Raw genomic sequence first — 21,660 nt, 5'->3', positions numbered from 1 at the left:
GCTCACAATGCTGACATAGTAAAATGCTCGTGCATGGCACAGCACAATCGCTGCTTGGCATGATGACTGCTCTAATATCACAGGACAGAAAAGCAATGGGCATTTACACTTTGCTTACATAGAGAAATGCTTGTGCATGGCACAGCACAATCACTGCTTGGCATGATGACTGCTCTAATATCAAATGACAGGAAAGCAATTTGAACGTACACTTTGCTTTGGGGGTCTATTAATCTAATCTCTTAATTACGTAGTATAAATATGAAGACAATTTTACAGTGGCCATCGGTCACAGTAGTCTGATGGGAAGCAATGGATAATAAACAAATATATATGGAAATTCACAGCCTCCAACTTTGTTGAAAGCTTTACTTACAAATCCTGGACATGTCCCCCACAGAAACAAAACAACAAGAAATATGGAAACAAATATTCCAATAAATTAAACAGAATATGCAGGTATGCCACTAAAACAATAATAGCTTTCACTAGAATCATGTTTGTTAATAAAAATAGCAAATTAAAATATTTTTATTAAAAAAATACACACATGCACATTTTAGTTGTAATCATTAGGCCTCTTTATTTCTTAGGATAGTCTTTTTCTTATCCATCTGTAATGAATATCCATGAAACATTCATCCTATCAGTAAAGAAGTGCATCTATAAATGACTCCTACATCTACTGCCCTCCACGGACCTAGTTCTTGTATTGCTCTTTTTGTGAAAAACAAATTGAAATTTTCAGAATTATTATTTTCCTTGATGTCCTTGAATGTTTCTATCACTTCATTTCTCTTACTTCTCTCTTGTAACCTATATACACAATCATTTAGATTGTAAGTTCCCACGGGAATAGGGCCCTCAATTCCCCCTGTATTTGTCTGTTAAATGTTCTCTTATATTGTAATGTCTCACTGTTGTACTTTTATATTTGAACCCATGGACAGTGCTGCAGAATCTGCTGGCGCTCTAAAAATAAAGAATAATAATAAGCTCATCAAGTCCTTCCTTATAAGTTTTATTTTTAGACCATGACCAGAGTACTCAAAAGCAGGTCTAACAAGTGATTGGTCTGTCTATTGACCCTCACCTTTTTATGGCCAGTAATAGCTCTGCCTAAGAGCAAAACATTCTCCCTCCTTTGACATAAGCCCACCAATAGGAATAAGAAGAAGATACAACATGACTGTTATCAATGGATAATGCAATCCTTAAGTGTTTTCTACAAAGGTTTAGAGCATACCTGTATGTAATGTGCTTCTGTCTCCACTTCTGACCAGTCAGTGCATATCTTTTATTTCTTTTTCTATGGCTTAAATGAGGATGGTCAGGTACACCACAGCGTGGTTTTTTCATCCACCTACAGAACAAATGAACAACTTAATATAGAAACAAAAGTCATGATCGTGAGCAAATCATATCACATTTACTGAGACACTATCATTTAGCTATACAGAAGGAAAAAAACTTGTGCATCTAAACTCATGCTTAAAAGGATAGGAAAGTCACAATTAAACTTGCATGATTCATATAGAGCATTTAATTTTAAGACACTTTTAAATTCACTTCTATTTTCAATTGTGCTTTGTTCTCTTGGTATCCCTTGTTGAAAAAGAATATCTACATATCCTATACTAGTGGGAGCTGGCTGCTGATTGTGCATGCACACATTTGTCTTTTGTGATTGGCTAACTAGATGAGTTCAGCTAGCTGCCTGTAGTGCAATATTGTCCCTTCAGCAAAGGATAACAAGAGAATTAAGCAAATTTGATAATAGAAGTAAATTGAAAGGATGTTTAAAATTGTACGTTCTATCCAAATCATGAAAGAAAATTTTGGGATTGTCAGTCTCTTTCATAGGATGACGTGGGGCTATAGGGCTTCTAGTTTTGTCAGAGTTAATTACAGCTAAATATTCCTTCTCCATTTTCTGACTGCAGTCTCTTGACTATTGAGAAGTATTAAAATAGTCAGTATTTCAGCAGGAGATAAATACTTGTGCCCTTTTGGCTACAAGGATTAATGTATAATTTGTTAATATGTGTTGTTTACACAAGCCCTGAGGGTTAGGATAAATGTTAATAACTGTAACAAATGACAGACCACTTTGTTAAGAACATAATAACTAGTCTGAAATACTGTGGTATCCTTGCATTTAACATATAACTAATAAAATCCCATCATATCACATGCTTGTAACACCACAATGCTGTGTATTCTGTAAGACCATAAATATCAAATACAGCTTATATGTTGTTAAAGGGACCCTAGCAAATGCTTTTTATGACAAGCACAAATATAGGCAATTGTAAAATAGGCCAGATCTATTTTAAGGGAAATATTTTAATGAAAAGCCAGCAAATGTACTTATCAAATAATTTTCACATATTTGTACAGGAGAAGAAGATCTGCCAACTTTCAAACACATATCACAGAGTACACTTATTTGCTTAAAGGGACATGAAACCCAACATTTATTTTTCATGATTCAGACAGAGTATAGATTTTTAAACAACTTTCCAATTTACTTCTATTATCAGATTTTCCTCAAGGAGAAGTAATGACAAAGGGAATATATGTGCAACCACCAATCAGCAGCTAGATTTCAGCTAATGAGCCTACCTAGGTATGATTTTCAACAAATGATGCAAAAAAAAAACCTAAGCATTTTAGATATTAGAAGTCAACTGGAAAGTTGTTTAAAATTGTATGCTCTATATAAATAGTGAATAAAAATGTAGGGTTTCATGTCCCTTCAATGACACATAAAGGGCTATCACAAAATATTTCATTGATGTATTTTTTTTCTCCCAAACAGAACATTATCAGCTAAACTAGAGCTGCCAAAGCGACATTCCTCAGGCCACAGAAAGAGTTTTTGTGTTGCCATCAGCACCACTAAGCATAAACTATGTCAGTTGTTTGTTATTGAAACTAAGAGCTTTTCAATAGGTAATTAATCATCACCACTGTAATTATCTAATCATTAGAAGTGGTGGGACCCCTCAGTTACAGGGGGAAATAAGAGGGAGAGATAGGGGCTCTATGATAGCCACCATCCCCACCACTAGAAATGTTTGCTTGTTTATAGTGGGGCGGGTTTTTAACAGTGATCAGCTAGAACCTATGGAGACAAGTGATAACTCATTTGAATGAAGTAATTTCCTCTATTAACAGAGGGAAGATAAATTTGCCCCTCCCCCACACACACACACACATTTAGGGTTCCTACTGCGGCTGGCAATGGAAATGGAAAGTGCAGTCTCTTTTTCTGCTGTAGTTCAAGGGGGTCCCCAGGAGCCAATTCAGAAGCAGGAACCCCCAGTAAATGACATGTGCTCAACCTCACCACTCTGAGAATAGTGTGGAGCATGAGCATGCGTCATCCTTTGTACTTAATGGGTTAAATTGTGCATGTTACATAATAGAATTGTGTTTTGTAGTTGAATATGTTTCGGAACAGTAAACATGTAATGAATAAAATATGTCATATTTGAACTAACACTAAGAAGCATATAATGTATCATTTTTAGACTTTCTATATGTTTGACCACTTAATAAATGCGAAACTTACTCGATTGTTGTTTGGTCCAGCACTCCCGTCACTGGAATTCCATAAAACTGCTGCATTGTTGCCACTGCAGACTGCATAGCTTTTCCTGAATGTAAAGCTGATATTCTGATGTCGTATGGAAGCAAATAACCATATGTTTTTAACCAGCTCTGAAAAACAAAAATACACCGTTTTCTTTTATCTCATTCCACTACATTACATATTATAGCTGTAACTAGCGTATCCTTAAAGGGACATAATACTCATATGCTAAATCACTTGAAAGTGATGCAGTATAACTGTAAAAAGGTGACAGGAAAATATCACCGGAGAATCTCTATGTAAAAAAGGAAGATATTTTACCTCATAATTTCCTCAGCTCACCATACTAAGTTCTGTGTAAAAATTTATACTTCAGTTACTGCCCAGCTGAAGGTAAAAAAAGAAGAAATAATCAGCAGCCAATTAGCATTGGCAGTGCTGAGGTCATGAACTCTTTTACTGTGATCTCATGAGAATTTACTTAACTCTCATGAGATTTCATAGTACATTTCCTTAAACCGAATAGGGAAATAACATGAGTGTGCATGAGGTTCACTCCCTTGCTGGTCCCGGGACAGGCATACTGATTTGCTGCTTAAAGTTCTTTACAATAGGGTGTGAATACTTAGGACATTTTGAGGTAAAATATCTTTCTTTTTTACATAGAGATGTTCAGGTGATATTTTCTAGTCAGTTTTTTACAGCTATGCTGCATCACTTTCAAGTGTTTCAACATTTGGGTATCATGGCCCTTTAAATGAACATTCTATGTACAATGTAAAACAAACTATACATTTGATGTACATGTGCAAACCAAATTCTATGGTAAGCACTAATTTCAAATGGATACACAAACTTTGACACTTTAGTTGGTTTTGGGATACCCTGAAAAAGTATTTATAAATGTGACACATTAAATTACTAAAGGACTTTAAAGAGACAGTAAATACAAAATTAAACTTTCAGAATTCAGACAGAGCATGCGATTTTAAACAACTTTACAATTTACTTCTGCTATCAAATTTGTTTTGTTCTCTTGGTATCATAAGAGCTCAGAAGTGTGCACGTGTCTTTAGTACTTTATGGCAGCAGTGATTTGCAACATTATTTGTAGCTTTATTATGCAATGTTGCAAACATACTTAAAGTGATAGTAAATCTAAACATATAACAAACAATAGGATTTACCATCACTAAAAATAAACATTAGCTTCAGTCATCGTTTTGTAAAAAATGATGTTAAATTCACCCCCATCTGTAAGGAAAGAAGATCGCTAACTCCACTGCTCTGGCCGCCCATGGCACTTCGCTTTCTCCAATGAGGTGACGTTTCCACCTCTAGACCAATAGCTATGCTAGGATGTCAGTTGACACGCATGGCTATTGGTTTAGAGGTGGAAACACCAACTTATTGAAGAAAGTGATGTGCTATGGGTGGCTGGAAGCGCTGCGTTATGGATCTTCTTTCCTTACGGGTGATTTTAACATTGTTTTCAATACGAAACTATTATTGAAGCTAATTTTTATTACTAGTGATGGTGAATCCTAGCGTTTGTTATATGCTTGGGTTTATTTATTTTTTTATAGTCATTTTAAAAGCTTATACAGATATAGCCATACTCTGCAAAAAGAAATGTATCATAATTTGATGTCCATAACTCACATAATAAAAGTCCTTAGTTTGTCTAACATTAACCATTAAGCTGCAAGAGGCCAAGGACAGTTTAAGGCTTCTTATATCTTAAAAAACTGGAAAATTAAATGGAGAAAATGTATGTTCATTCCAGAAAAAATAAAGAAACCCCTGGTTTCAGTTGTCTCTCAATGAAAATTTGAAGCATGTTCAAAAAATGTTAAACCTGATTAAGCAAGGGCTCCTGGGTAAGGTGATGATGTTCTTTTAAACGGACAGTACAGTCAAAATTAGACTTTCATGATTCAGGAAGAGAATTTAATTTTAAACACCTTTCCAATTTGCAAGTATTATCTAATTTGCTCTGTTCTCTTGGGATCCTTTGTTTAAAAGCATATATAGGTAGCAACATGAGCAGCGATGCACTAATGGGAGCTAGTTGGTGATTGGTGACTGCACATAAATGCTTCTTGTCATTGGCTCAACCAATGTGTTCAGCTAGCTCCCAATAGTGCAATGCTGCCCCTTCAACAAAGGAGACCAAATGAATGAAGCAAATGCATTACTTTAGCACCCCAAACTCATGTCCAGTACTATATGCAGAGCAGGAAGAGGGGTACAGGAGGTAGAAGAGGGGGAAACAAATCTAAATTAAGCAAAAGATAGTAACATGGAGTTTGCCATCAATAACCTTCTTATTTAGCTGTGTGATCAACCCTTTGCACCCCGAAATTTTATGGTCTAGAACTACTTGTTACCCTTCAGCTTGTCTTCTAAAGACCAACAGAAAGCCATGGTATCTTTTTGTGCCCCAGTCTATAAAATGTGCATTCATTACTGCATGGGAAGTCATTTATGTAACTGGTTACACATGAAGTCTGTAAATCTGAAACAGTGTTTTGGCAAATCAAGCACGACTGTCTGCACAGTGTGCAACTAATATTCAGTCATTTTGTCTTCTGTTGTCAGATATGGATCAGTGACACCGAGCTTGGTTTTACATAAGTATACCTGTAAAAACTATATAAAAGACAAAACAAAGGGGCGCCTCATGTGTAGTATCATTAAATAAGCACAAAGCCAAATGGGTACTCACAAGGCTCTGGAGCAAACCTATGTGCTTGTAGGGACAGGCTGCAGATTTTATCAGGTGTGACAGCTCACCCACAGAGGATATCAGTCATTAACTGTAGTGGAAAGATAAAACACAGGAAAAACACCAAATTGTGCAGATTCCAAAGGATATGGTGTTTGACTTAGCACAAAGGAAGATTGGGTACTCACATGTTAGATGAGCATACTTATGTGCTAGTAGGAGCAAGCTTGCATATTATGGTAAGGTGTGTCAGCTCACCACCAAGGGACTTTTCCTTAGGATGCAATATCCAAAAGTGGCAGACTTCTGTGTGTTAGGTTCCAATCCAAGCAGGTGCAGGCAGGTAAAATCACTCACAAGAGTATTTTTACAAATTAAAAAATACTATTTATTAAAAACAAATTAAAATACATGTTCAAAGGAGTAAACTAGGGGCATACAGTCAAGCCCCCTGTAAAAGCAACGCGTTTCTCGGCTCATACGCGTTGCATTTACAGGGGGCTTGACTGTATGCCCCTAGTTCACTCCTTGTGAGTGATTTTACCTGCCTGCACCTGCTTGGAGTGGAACCTAACACACAGAAGTCTGCCACTTTTGGATATTGCATCCTAAGGAAAAGTCCCTTGGTGGTGAGCTGACACACCTTACCATAATATGCCAGCTTGCTCCTACTAGCACATAAGTGTGCTCATCTAATATGTGAGTACCCAATCTTCCTTTGTGCTAAGTCAAACACCATATCCTTTGTGATCTGCACAATTTGGTGCTTTTCCAGTGTTTTATCTTTCCACTACAGTTAATGACTGATATCCTCTGTGGGTGAGCTGTCACACCTGATAAAATCTGCAGCCTGTCCCTACAAGCACATAGGTGTGCTCCAGAGCCTTGTGAGTACCCATTTGGCTTTTTTCTTTGTGCTTATTTGATGATACTACACATGAGGCGCCCCTTTGTTTTGTCTTTTATATAATATCTCTGGACAATTGTTGGTGAGGAGGAAGCTGCCATCGTTGGGAAGAAAGATACACTTCTTAATCTGAAATTGAACTTTCCTTTAATATGTCAAATTGCTGGCAATTCTAATTGTATTTATATGCTCATATATCATTGAGGTTATTACTAGCTATGTATTAGCGCTCACCCTTTTGTTGTGTAGATACCTGTAAAAACTGTTGTTGATTGATGGTATTTTGTGCTATATACATTATATTACACTCTGTTACACATTACTCTAGGTTACACCAGGACCAAAAAGTAAATAGCACATAGCTTTATTATTATTTGTGTGGTGTGGTCAGTTTATCATTAGCCAGTCAGTCCTTCTGTCTTCTATTGCAAAACATAAAATCTCTAACTAGCAAAAATACAAATAACAAGTAATGCAATGGTAAACATGATCTGTGGATACTGTAACACATCTACATAAACTAATATACACACACACACACATTTTATTTATATATATATATATATATATATATATTGCATTCTCTCCTCTATCTCAAATTATCTCTCATACATTGACTTTCATTATCTCTCTTACCTTGTCTCTCCCCTTACTTTCTTTATTGTCATTTTATCTCCCTGTATCTCCATCAAAATCTCTGTCTCTCCTCCATGTTTTCCTGACATATGTATGAACTGTGCAGTTACCAAATTTATCCACCAAGGGGTGCTCCTTCATAGTCATTTATATATTTAGCATATAAGACACGGAAAACTTGTCACCTTATTTCCACAAAACAATGGTTTATATGCTTAAAATTTGGTATATATGAAATCATAAAAAAAATCTAAATATGCACAGCTATCCTCATTATGTAATTTATATGTTTTAAGTCTAAATTAACTACAGCATACTCTCCCCTAAGTAAGTGTATGTATATATATATATATGTATATATATACACATATATACACACAGTATGTGTGTATATATATATATATATATATATATATATATATATATATATAGTAATGTTTACATTGCATCAATATTACTACATGTATCTAGAGCATTCACTAGAAATATGCAAGTGTCCCATTAAGCATTAGTTAGGAAGAAATGGCTCTAATAGCCTGAAATTCTCAGTATGCCTTCTGAGGCTAAATTAATAGCAACTACCTGTCACACGTTGAGCAGGCTAAAAATAGCTTGCAGTTGCTATACAATTCCAGCTGCAGCCTGTGGGAGAAGAATATGAATGAACCAACTGTGTTGAACTGTCTAGAGGGATGAGAACAACATCCTACTGGCTTGTTGCATTGCACTGCTATGTAATTTACGATTTTGTTTCTTTTTTCCTTTTTATTTATTTATTGCCCAAATTAATTCAGCAATATGTAGTTAATTAAAGGGACACTGAACCCAATTTTTTCCTTTCATGATTCAGATAGAGAATTTAATCTTAAGCAACTTTCTAATTTTCTCCTATTATCAAGTTTTCTTCATTCTCTTGCTATGTTTATTTGAAAAGCAAGGTTGGTTCACAACCTGGGTTGTCCTTGCTGATTAGACAGTACCAATAAACAAGTGCTGCCCAGGGTACTAAACCAAAAATTGTCTGGCTCCTTAGCTTAGATGCCTTCTTTTTCAAATAAAGATAGCAAGAGAATGAAGATAAATTGATAATAGGAGTAAATTAGAAAGTTGCTTAAAATTGCATGCTCTATCGGAAGCATGAAAGAAAAATAAAATGGATTTAGTGTCCCTTTAATCAAAATGTGCGTTCCAAGAAATAACAATGTAGATTTATTTAGTTTTTCCATTTAGAAATACTTGCAATCGATATCTGTTTTTTCAGGTTGTGATCAATTGTGTTATATGATTTTTTATTACATTTGGTGCCTTTACAGTTACTGTTAAAATATATCATAAATATATTATACTAGCACTGTTCTTTTTCCTAGTTTAAAAAAAAGTGTTGAAGCTCCAACATCGACAAACTGAAGCTGTTGTTTAAAGGAAGTCAAGGTTATTACACCTAGAGAAAAAAACATTCTATAGTTTAGGCTTTAGTTTTGCATACATGTGCTTTTCTAATAAGCAGATACTATACTATAAAAATAACTGTAAACAGAATATATATATTTAATTTATATTTATTTACATATATATATATATATATACACATTTATATATAATTCATTTATATTTATTTAATATATATATATATATATATATATATATATATATGGCGCGATCCGATATAGATCGCAGTTTGCGGCGCAAGCGAGGGAACCCACGTCGCCCGCAGTTTCAGCTCGCAACTCGAGCCATCCAATATGCAGCGCCGTCACTTGCTAAAGTGGCGCAAGTCTCACAAACCAGCGATGTCCAGAAATCTGCGTAAGTACAGATTTTTGGAGTCGCCAGTGACTTGCGCCACGTTAGAAACTGCCGGCGCCTATAAAACCTGACTAAAGTCTAAATCACCCACACTGTCTAACACGCCTCCTAAACATAGCCCTACACGTCTAACACGCCTCCCTAACATAGCCCGACACGTCTAACCCTCTATCCGCTATCCCCCCTCACTATCCTAACAATAAAAAAGCTATTAACCCCTAAACCGCCGCTCCCGTACCCTGCCGCAACCTAATAAAGTTATTAACCCCTAAACCGTCGCTCCCGTACCCCGCCGCCAGCTATATTATATCTATAACCCCCTAAAGTGAGCCCCTAACACCGCCGCCATCTATATTAAAATTATTAACCCCTAATGTAAGCCCCTTACACCGCCGCCATCTCTATTAAAATGATTAACCCCTAATTTAATCTACCTACCCCGCCGCCAGCTATATTATCTATATTAACCCTAAGTATATTATAGTTAATATAGGTATTACATTATATATATTAACTATATTAACCCTAATTATATTAGGGTTAATATAGTTAATATAGTTATATTTATATTAACTATATTAACTCTATCTAACCCTAACACCCCTAACTAAATTTATATTAAATTAATCTAATTCATTTATAAACTAAAATATTCCTATTTAAATCTAAATACTTACCTATAAAATAAACCCTAAGATAGCTACAATATAATTAATAATTACATTGTAGCTATGTTAGGGTTAATATTTATTTTACAGGTAAATTGTTAATTATTTTAACTAGGTATAATAGCTATTAAATAGTTATTAACTATTTAATATCTACCTAGTAACAAATACACCTACACTATCAATAAATTAAATAAACTACAAACATCTATCTAAAAATACAATTAAATTAACTAAACTAAATTACAAAAAAAACAAACACTAAATTACAAAAAATAAAAAAAAGATTACAAGATTTTTAAGCTAATTACACCTATTCTAAGCCCCCTAATAAAATAATAAACCCCCAAAATAAAAAAAATTCCCTGCCCTATTCTAAATTAAAAATATTTCAAAGCTCTTTACCTTACCAGCCCTTAAAAGGGCCTTTTGTGGGGCATGCCCCAAAGAATTCAGCTCTTTTGCATACAAATACAATAACCCCCCCCCCATTACAACCCACCACCCACATACCCCTATTCTAAAACCACCCAAACCCCCCTTAAAAAAGCCTAACACTACCCCCCTGAAGATCTCCCTACCTTGTCTTCACCACACCGGGCCGAACTCCTGATCCGATCCGGGCGATGTCTTCCTCCAAGCGGCAAAGAAGAATTCTTCCTCCGGCGACGTCTTCCTCCAAGCGGCAGCAAAGTCTTCATTCTTCCGGCGGCATCTTCAATCTTCTTTCTTCGCTCCGCCGCCGCGGAGCATCCATCCCGGCCGACGACTGAACGACGAATGAGGTACCTTTAAATGACGTCATCCAAGATGGCGTCCGTCGAATTCCGATTGGCTGATAGGATTCTATCAGCCAATCGGAATTAAGTTAGAAAAATCTGATTGGCTGATTGAATCAGCCAATCAGATTCAAGTTCAATCCGATTGGCTGATCCAATCAGCCAATCAGATTGAGCTTGCATTCTATTGGCTGATCGGAACAGCCAATAGAATGCGAGCTCAATCTGATTGGCTGATTGGATCAGCCAATCGGATTGAACTTGAATCTGATTGGCTGATTCAATCAGCCAATCAGATTTTTCTAACTTAATTCCGATTGGCTGATAGAATCCTATCAGCCAATCGGAATTCAGCGGACGCCATCTTGGATGACGTCATTTAAAGGTACCTCATTCGTCGTTCAGTCGTCGTCCGGGATGGATGCTCCGCGGCGGCGGAGCGAAGAAAGAAGATTGAAGATGCCGCCGGAAGAATGAAGACTTTGCTGCCGCTTGGAGGAAGACGTCGCCGGAGGAAGAATTCTTCTTTGCCGCTTGGAGGAAGACATCGCCGGAGGAAGAATTCTTCTTTGCCGCTTGGAGGAAGACATCGCCCGGATCGGATCAGGAGTTCGGCCCGGTGTGGTGAAGACAAGGTAGGGAGATCTTCAGGGGGGTAGTGTTAGGCTTTTTTAAGGGGGGTTTGGGTGGTTTTAGAATAGGGGTATGTGGGTGGTGGGTTGTAATGGGGGGGGTATTGTATTTGTATGCAAAAGAGCTGAATTCTTTGGGGCATGCCCCACAAAAGGCCCTTTTAAGGGCTGGTAAGGTAAAGAGCTTTGAAATTTGTTTAATTTAGAATAGGCCAGGGAATTTTTTTTATTTTGGGGGTTTATTATTTTATTAGGGGGCTTAGAATAGGTGTAATTAGCTTAAAAATCTTGTAATCTTTTTTTTATTTTTTGTAATTTAGTGTTTGTTTTTTTTTGTAATTTAGTTTAGTTAATTTAATTGTATTTTTAGATAGATGTTTGTAGTTTATTTAATTTATTGATAGTGTAGGTGTATTTGTAACTTAGGTTAGGATTTATTTTACAGGTAATTGGGTAATTATTTTAACTAGGTAGATATTAAATAGTTAATAACTATTTAATAGCTATTATACCTAGTTAAAATAATTAACAATTTACCTGTAAAATAAATATTAACCCTAACATAGCTACAATGTAATTATTAATTATATTGTAGCTATCTTAGGGTTTATTTTATAGGTAAGTATTTAGATTTAAATAGGAATATTTTAGTTTATAAATGAATTAGATTAATTTAATATAAATTTAGTTAGGGGTGTTAGGGTTAGATAGAGTTAATATAGTTAATATAAATACTATAGTAACTATATTAACTATATTAACCCTAATATAATTAGGGTTAATATAGTTAATATATATAATGTAATACCTATATTAACTATAATATACTTAGGGTTAATATAGATAATATAGCTGGCGGCGGGGTAGGTAGATTAAATTAGGGGTTAATAATTTTAATAGAGATGGCGGCGGTGTAAGGGGCTTACATTAGGGGTTAATAATATTAATATAGCTGGCGGCGGTATAGGGGGATTAGATTAGGGGTTAATAATTTTTATATAGGTGGCGGTGGTGTAAGGGGTCAGATTAGGGGATAGATAAGGTAGATGACAGCAGTGTAAGGGGTTCTAATTAGGGGATAGATAAGGTAGATGGCGGCGGTTTTAGGGGCTCACAGTAGGGGGTTAGTTTATGTAGATGGCGGCGGGGTCCGGGAGCGGCGGTTTAGGGGTTAATAACTTTATTAGGGATTTCGGGGGGATCGCGGTTGACAGGTAGATAGACATTGCGCATGCGTTAGGTGTTAGGTTTATTTTAGAAGATCGCGGTTGACAGGGAGATAGACATTGCGCATGCGTTAGGTGTTAGGTTTATTTTAGAAGATCGCGGTTGACAGGGAGATAGACATTGCGCATGCGTTAGGTGTTAGGTTTATTTTAGAAGATCGCGGTTGATAGGGAGATAGACATTGCGCATGCGTTAGGTGTTAGGTTTATTTTAGCAGCCAGTTTAGGGAGTTACGGGGCTCCAATAGTTAGCGTAAGGCTTCTTACGGCTGCTTTTTGTGGCGAGGTGAAAATGGAGTAAGTTTTCTCCATTTTCGCCACGTAAGTCCTTACGCTGCATATTGGATACCAAACTGCGCTGGTTTGGTATACCTGCCTATAGCCCAAAAAACTACGGGCGACGGCAGAAATATACGCCCGTAACTTCTAGGTTGCGCCGTATATGTGATACCAAACCCGCGCAAATATTGGCGTCGCCGGCTTTTGCGGGCGAAGATTTTTATCGGATGGACCCCACAGTCGCTACAAGTTTACACTGTACTGAATATGTTTAGTTCTAATATTGTGATCTCACTGCACCATACTTCTTATATTTTATTAACACGTTTGGTACAGTCTGACCACAATATTAGAAGTTAACTAAAGAAAGTTCACATTGTACTGAATGGGTTTACTTCTAGTACTGCGGTTGCACTGTATCAAATACACTATATACACATGTACAGTATTCCAACAATTCCCAGCTCATATAGGTTTATTACTAAAGGAATATGAAACCCAACATTTTTCTTTCAGAATTCAGACAGACCATGTTATTTTTTTTAAAAAAAATTTTTGTTTTGTTTTAATTATCTTTTATTGAAGAATCAAATATAATACAAAGAAATAAGGTTATTCTGTGTAAACATACAGAGAAAAGTATACAATTGTAACCATTAGTATATTGATGTTGCTAAATTTCCGCTCCCTTGGATGTTGGTAATATAGTCTGATAGTCCTGTTGAGTAGTGCGCTAACTCAGCGCACCATTTGAATAAAGTTCTTTGTTAAGGGAGTTGCCCTCATGTGGGAGCATAAGGTAATGGGAGCGGAGAAGTGGGAGAAGTGGTAAATTGAGAAGATAAGGGGCAACAAAAGGAACAAAAAAACAAAACATTACTGTTAGATGAGAAACAGGTAACATTAAAAAGACCATGTTATTTTAAACAGCTTTCTAATTTAATTCTATTATCATTTTGTCTTTTTTTCTTTGTTATTTTTCGTTGAAAAGCAGGGATATAGGCTTAGGAGTCGGTCTATTTCTGGAGCACTATATGGCAGCAGTTTTGCAAGAATCTTATCCATTTGCAAGAGATCTAGCTTGCAGCACTTTTTCCTGCCATTTAGTGCTCCAGATACCAACCTATATATTTTTTCAACACAGAATATCATAGGAAGAAAGCAAATTTCATTATAGAAGTAAATTGGAAACTTTTTTTAAAAAAATGGTCTGAATCACAAAATAACATTTTGGGGTTTTATATCCCTTTAAAGATTTTTTTTGTTTTGTTTTGTTGTTGTTCTTTATTAACAATGTGATCGCTAACTTAGGTGAACATTGTCACACACATCTGTCTCGCCACCCTTTCAGTAGCGTTATGAGCAATTTTAAGAAATATATTGATGAGTATATTCGCGCAAACAAGATTATGAGTTCAAATCATCATGGTTTTATAAGAAATAGATCATGTCGCACTAATCAAATTAGATTCTAAGAGGAAGTAAGTCAAATATGGATAAAGGGGAATCATTTGATGTGATATATTTGGATTTTGGAAAAAGGCGTTTGATACAGTGCCACATGAGCCATTAATGTACAAAATGAAGGGACTGGGAATGGCTCATGGATAAATGACTGGATAAAAGACAAGGAGCAATAAGTAGTAGTAAATGGATCATACTCAGATTGGACAAAGGTAATCAGTGGAGTCCCCCACGGATCAGTACTGGGCCCTGTTCTTTTTAATATTTTTATTGACTTGGAGCAAGGATTAAATAGTAACATTTTTATTTTTGCAGATGATAAAAAGTTGTGTAAGGTCATTAGAGATGCTAACAAGTGTGCACATTCCCTTGTAATTTCCCTAGACACATACAAAACACAGAAATAGACTGAACTCTCAAACAAGACTGGGTACACATCAAATTACAAAGGTCCTGTGTCACCCTTGATTGTAACTCAGTGTGTTTGGATGAAGGCATAGTGTGACTGTAGGTTAGAGACCCAGGGAGGAAGAGACCTTGAGGTGGTCCGAGCCTAGTACCATTTGGCCAAATGCTGTAACTATCTCTTCCATTTTGCTTTTAATCTAGCTGTGTGCTTGCAAGATAGTGCCAGACTTTCTACGTGTTGTGTTAATAATTTTGTTTTATAATTTACCCTAAGGGCTTTGCACACAGGCTTGGTTGTGGTTAAGTGTCTGAGTCCCTCAAAAGCTTTGCAGCTGTCTGTGAGTGCTGGTGAGCCCCAGGACTGTGAGTTTTGCAGGGTCATGGGCAGTATACCCAGTCTGGTTTAAGAATGCAGTATATTTCTTTGTTTTGTGTGTGTATATATATATAAATATATATATATAAATATATATATATATATATATATATACACAGTATATATATATATATATATATATATATATATATACACACACACACACACACATGTATATATCCTCTTCTTTGTACGAAGCTGAAAATTCCTCTGCTTTGTTTACATCACAGCCATATCAATGCCAGCAATGTCACTTCTGCTCTACACATGTAATGGGACTTTATCAGTTCTCTTGCTCTTCTCCTGTATTGGTAGTTTATTGAGAGACATAGGAGGCAAGTTATACACTATGACAGAGAGCCCAACTAGTGGTGTTGCTGCAGTTGTGCAAATCATTACATTGGCTACAAGTTACAAATGAGTAGAACGGCCATAATTAAGCATCGTTATGTAATTGTGAACATGTAGGTAGGATCAATGCAAATGGGCTCTATGTAAATAGTCTTCCTGCGCTAAAGGCCAGATTATGTGGACCTAAAGCTAAAACATTTGAGGTGACACTGAATAGATGGAAATGATCACTCAGGACATAAAATATGTTAAATATGAGCTAATATTTATTATTAATAAAAGAGATGATTAAAATATTTTCTTTGAAAATTTATTAGTAAAATAATTTTTTAAATTTTTTTTTAAAAAATTGATTAAAAATAGAATTTAATTGAATTTTGTATTAAAAAGCTGATATAATAATGTTTTTCAGCAAAAATAACAGAGGCAAAAAAGATGAAAAGAAAAGATATAAGTGAGGTGAGTGTACTGAGCAGAGGATATAGTTAGTATACACAGCACATTTAGTTAGTATGTTAGTATAGTTAGTGAGGTTATTCAAACAACAGATGCGGTTAATATACAGCAAGTGTAATGAGTGCAGTGGATTTGATTGAGGTTAAAGTGTAAACTAAAAATGGGTCAGCTAAAGGTGTATAAGCTCAAGTGGTGTGTGCTAAAAGTGGTGTGTGCTAAAAATGTATTATAAATTAAAATTATGTCAACTAAACAGCTATAAAATAAATATACCTAAATTCATCAAGTGGACAGTTGTGCAAAAAAGCAATGTAAATGAAACTTAGCTAAAAAATAAAGTTAAATATTAAAGTTAAATAGAGCTAGGTTAATAAGGCAAAGTTAGTACAACTAAAACAGCGTAACTAAAATTTGGTATTAAAAATTGCCATTTCAAACACAATTGTGATAGAACTGTAAAATGAAAGTTCTTTTCTGTGCACAGATAAAGAGTGTTGGCATATGCAAAATGTTGGGCAAGTGAAATTTTCAGTGCCGTCTCCTTTTTATGTTAAAAGTACCTTGTAAGATCAGACTCACAGTCTTTTTTGTAATTCAATCCTATGGTAAAATCAATTTAGGTATATTTATTTTATAGCTGTTTAGTTGACATAATTTTAATTTATAATACATTTTTAGCACACACCACTTTTAGCACACACCACTTGAGCTTATACACCTTTAGCTGACCCATTTTTAGTTTACACTTTAACCTCAATCAAATCCACTGCACTCATTACACTTGCTGTATATTAACCGCATCTGTTGTTTGAATAACCTCACTAACTATACTAACATACTAACTAAATGTGCTGTGTATACTAACTATATCCTCTGCTCAGTACACTCACCTCACTTATATCTTTTCTTTTCATCTTTTTTGCCTCTGTTATTTTTGCTGAAAAACATTATTATATCAGCTTTTTAATACAAAATTCAATTAAATTCTATTTTTAATCAATTTTTTTTAAAAAAATTTAAAAAATTATTTTACTAATAAATTTTCAAAGAAAATATTTTAATCATCTCTTTTATTAATAATAAATATTAGCTCATATTTAACATATTTTATGTCCTGAGTGATCATTTCCATCTATTCAGTGTCACCTCAAATGTTTTAGCTTTAGGTCCACATAATCTGGCCTTCAGCGCAGGAAGACTATTTACATAGATTTCAATCATCAATTTTATCTGGGGATTTTTTGATATCAACCTGTATACTTTGAGGTGAATTGTTTCAGCGCTCTCTCTCTCCCTAGATATATTTCAATGCAAATGGGCACAGTGATCATTTTTGTTGTTTCTTTATATTTAAAACATATCCGCTCTTTTACTAAGAAGTTATCATTACTGAGAATAAGGTCCTTGCACTGTAAAGATCTAACTTCAAAAGCTGTTGGTCCCTGTCCTGCACTTGTTGACAACAAACTGGGCAAATAACAAGTATTACAAGTATTAGACCCACTTAGTGACAATATCATGTATATATGGTCCCCCAGATCACAATGCAATCTAGGTTTTAACACACAATGCCACTAGCTGAGCTGAAAACTGTACTTTCCATTTATTTGTCATTTCATTACTTAACTAGTATGTGACATATAATTGGCATAAAAATATAAAATGTTAAGGGGGGGTGGAACTGAAGAGTAATGGACTAATAAGGTTCTTCAGCTCTTCAGTATTTCAAGAGCCACTATTTCCTATGCTATATTATACAGCTGATACACTAATGAGTATATATGAGTGGCCTTTAATTAAGATTACCAGTGCTGAAGCTGGAGAGGCTGCTTGAGATTTGGAAGGGCTTTTAGTGAATTTTGCACACGGCAATCAAGGTTTACAAATAAACTTGAAGCATGTATAGTGCTTGTAATCTAATACTTGTGGCTTCTTAAATTATAAAGTATTATGTTGCAAATGTAACAAACTAAAATGCTCTTAAAATCATTTACTTTGTGAACATAAATCAGATGTAACTTTCTGCTTTCACCAATTTAAATAGCAGCATCACTACATTTTTATTAGCCCAATTTATTTCAAGTACAAAATGAAAATGAAGCCATCAGTAAAAAAAAATATGCTTGTTTTTATTATACCTTTCATTGAATTGGATTAATAGAAATAAAGTCTATTATCTGTTCATGTAACCATTAAAGGGACATATGAATGCACAAGGAAATGGGCTAGATCACTGTATCATTGTTTCCTGTTGCTTATCCTTCAACAAAGGATACAAAGAGAGCAGAGAACATTTTATAACAGAATTATTGAAAAATCTCTTAAAATTGCACACTCTATCTGAACTATGAAAGTTTTAATTTTGACTTTCATTAAAGGGACATATGAATGCACAAGGAAATGGGCTAGATCACTGTATCATTGTTTCCTGTTGCTTATCCTTCAACAAAGGATACAAAGAGAGCAGAGAACATTTTATAACAGAATTATTGAAAAATCTCTTAAAATTGCACACACTATCTGAACTATGAAAGTTTTAATTTTGACTTTCATGTCCCTTTAAGTAACCATATTTAATAACTCTTGGAGCCAATGTTTGCTAGTTGTTCTACATATTTCTACACATAGAAAACTGTACCTGCTTAGTGGAAATATGTAACTGACTCATCAATTTTATGGATGGGTTTTAATTTTAAAACACATTACATTAGCCCTGCAATAACTCCTAAATAATAAACAAATGAACCACTTTGTGTACAATTAAAACATTGTTCTTATCCTGTGATATTGTATTTTCTCCATTACTAAACTTATGAAAACTATAATCCCAATCAGATAAATATAAAGCAAGGGCATTTATGCTAAATTTCAAGATAAAGATTTGTAAAATGTGTTTGTGGCTTTAATCCAGTATCAGCAGCAAAGGGATCCTCTCGCTTATAAATTATTAAAGAATACATTATCAGATTCTTTAGAGCTAAAAATTGCCACAGACTTTAGTCAGTTTATTGTGGTCATCAATCATTTCTTTCCAGACCACAAATGAGGGAGGGCTGGATGTATTGAGAGGTAAAGAGGGGTCAGCACTTTTTGGTTAGACTAATTCAAGCTGGCTAGCCATTACCTGCTGGAACAGGAAAGGGCCTTCCCCAAACTGTTGACACAAAGCTGGAAGCATTCAGTTGTCTAAAATGTCTTTGTATCTTGTAGCCTTAAAAAGACCTTTCACTGGAACTAAGGGGCTACCTATCCCAAACCCTGAAAAACCGCCCCAGACCATTATCCCTCCTCCTCCAGACTTTACAGTAGGCACTATGTAAGCTGGTAGGTAGCGCTCTAAGGGCATCTGCAAACTCTGATTCTTCTATCAGCCTGCAAGATACGGAAGCGTGATTCGTCACTCTAGAGAACAAATACTCCAGTGGCGGCGTGCTTTACACTACTCTAGCTGAAGCTTGGCATTGCACATGCTGATGTGAGGCTTGTGTCTAGCTCCTCGACCATGGAAACCTATTTCATGAAGCTCCTGACACACCGTTTTTGTGCTGATGTTGCTTCCAGAGGCAGTTTGGAACTCTGTAGTGAGTGATGCAACAGATGATAGGTATTTTTTATGTACATCATACTTCAGCATTCGGCCAAGAATAAAGCTTGGTTTGTAGAATTTTCACACAAGAGCAAGCTGATATGCAGTTTATGGACACAATATAAAATTAATGTATCTTAAAGGCACTATTAGCTGATACTGGCTCTCCCTATGTGCCACCCTGTGAAATGCTGCCTGGGTAATGGGTCAGCTCTGAAAGTGCTAAGGTTAAATCAATCATGCTCTTATTCTTGCGCTCATATGTTAGCCTTAAGTGCGCTAACATCTGGAGGTCAGAGAGGTCCCATAGACTACACGCTACAAAACCTGTTCTGGCTTTCGCTCTAGCACTAAGCCGAAAGTGTGCTAAGCCAAGTGTGCTAAAGCCAAACGTGATTTAAGAAATAGTTGAAATTGCATTGTTTCTCACACAGAAGAAAATGTTATCTATCTATCACTCTATATGAATACAGTTTTCTTCAGAGTGAAGAACAATACTATTTCAACTATTTCTATTTAAAAAAAAAAAATTGTGTTAACATTGTTTTATTATATGATGTTTGACTGGGAGGTCATGGTATATATATATTTATTATAGTGATGTTTCGGGGTTTCTTCAGACTAAAAGTAATGCCAAATAACACCCTATAAATAGACAAACCTTACCCCCTCTCATAGCATAAAGCACTTCCATTCTGGCGTTTCCCGTGACCCAACCCCTTACGTGTTGTAACCATAGTAACAAGTGTAAGCACAATAACCAATGCAAACTAAAAACACATACCTAGCTTAATACAGCACCAATATACAGCAACAATAACATAATATAATCATATGAATTGGGTAAATACAGGATCAGAGTTAACAAGTGCAATATATGAAAACCATCAGAAGTTTAGTTTGGCACATCCGTGCTACATAGCCTCTTTAGGCGGCAATCTTAAATCAGCAATCATGGTCCTGTAAAATAGATTCAGACAGAGCTGCTGCCTATAATTATAAAGCTTGTTGGCAAACACATAATGGTATATTGAAATTGGATATTTTTGACTGGTGCACCCACCATTTTTGGACTACCCTCTCTTATCATACACGTGAAATTCATACATGTGACCTCCTTATCCTACACGTGAAATTTATACGTGTGACCCCCTTATCAGACATGTGAAATACATGCATGTGACCCTGTTATCATACACATGAAATTCATGTGACCCCCTTTTCATACATGTGAAATTCATAAGTGTGAGACACTTTTCATACATGTGACCCCCTTAGCATACACATGAAATTCATACGTGACCTCCTTATCAGATACTTGAAATTCAAATGTGTGACACCCTTAAGATTCACATGAAAATTATATGTGACCCCCTTATAAGATTCGTGAATTTCATACATGAGACCCACTTATCATACATGAGAAATTCATACATGTGACTCTGTTATCATACACATGAAATTTATATGTGACCAGCTTATATAATACACATGACATTCATACAAGTGACCTGGTTATCATACACATGAAATTCATACGTGACCCGTTATCATACACATGAAATTTATACGTGACCCCTTATCATACACATGAAAATCATATGTGACCCTCACCCTGTTATCATACACTTAAAATTCATATGTGACCACATTGTGATACACATGAAATTCATACGTGTGACCTGGTTATCATACACATGAAATTCATATGTGACCCCTTACCATGCAGGTGAAATTCATGCGTGTGACCCCTTTATCAG

General features: G+C 35.5%; 1 protein-coding gene across 2 annotated transcripts in view; it reads right to left on the bottom strand.

Moving 5' to 3' along the window:
* Nucleotides 1-21,660, bottom strand: part of MMP24 (matrix metallopeptidase 24) — a 520,603-nt gene that overhangs the window by 105,137 nt on the left and 393,806 nt on the right. For both annotated transcript variants that reach the window (XM_053721040.1, XM_053720963.1), the window contains exons 2-3: nt 3,578-3,726; nt 1,247-1,363 (exon numbers count right to left, since the gene is read on the bottom strand). In XM_053721040.1, the coding sequence (XP_053577015.1) occupies nt 1,247-1,363; nt 3,578-3,654 (194 nt within the window). In that variant the 5' untranslated portion in view covers nt 3,655-3,726. The remainder of the gene's footprint in view (nt 1-1,246; nt 1,364-3,577; nt 3,727-21,660) is intronic.

The sequence above is a fragment of the Bombina bombina genome, chromosome 1 (assembly GCF_027579735.1).
Source record: "Bombina bombina isolate aBomBom1 chromosome 1, aBomBom1.pri, whole genome shotgun sequence".
NCBI lineage: Eukaryota > Metazoa > Chordata > Amphibia > Anura > Bombinatoridae > Bombina > Bombina bombina.
The sequence above is the reverse complement of the archived record's forward strand: the minus strand, read 5'-3'. Positions and strand labels throughout refer to the sequence as shown.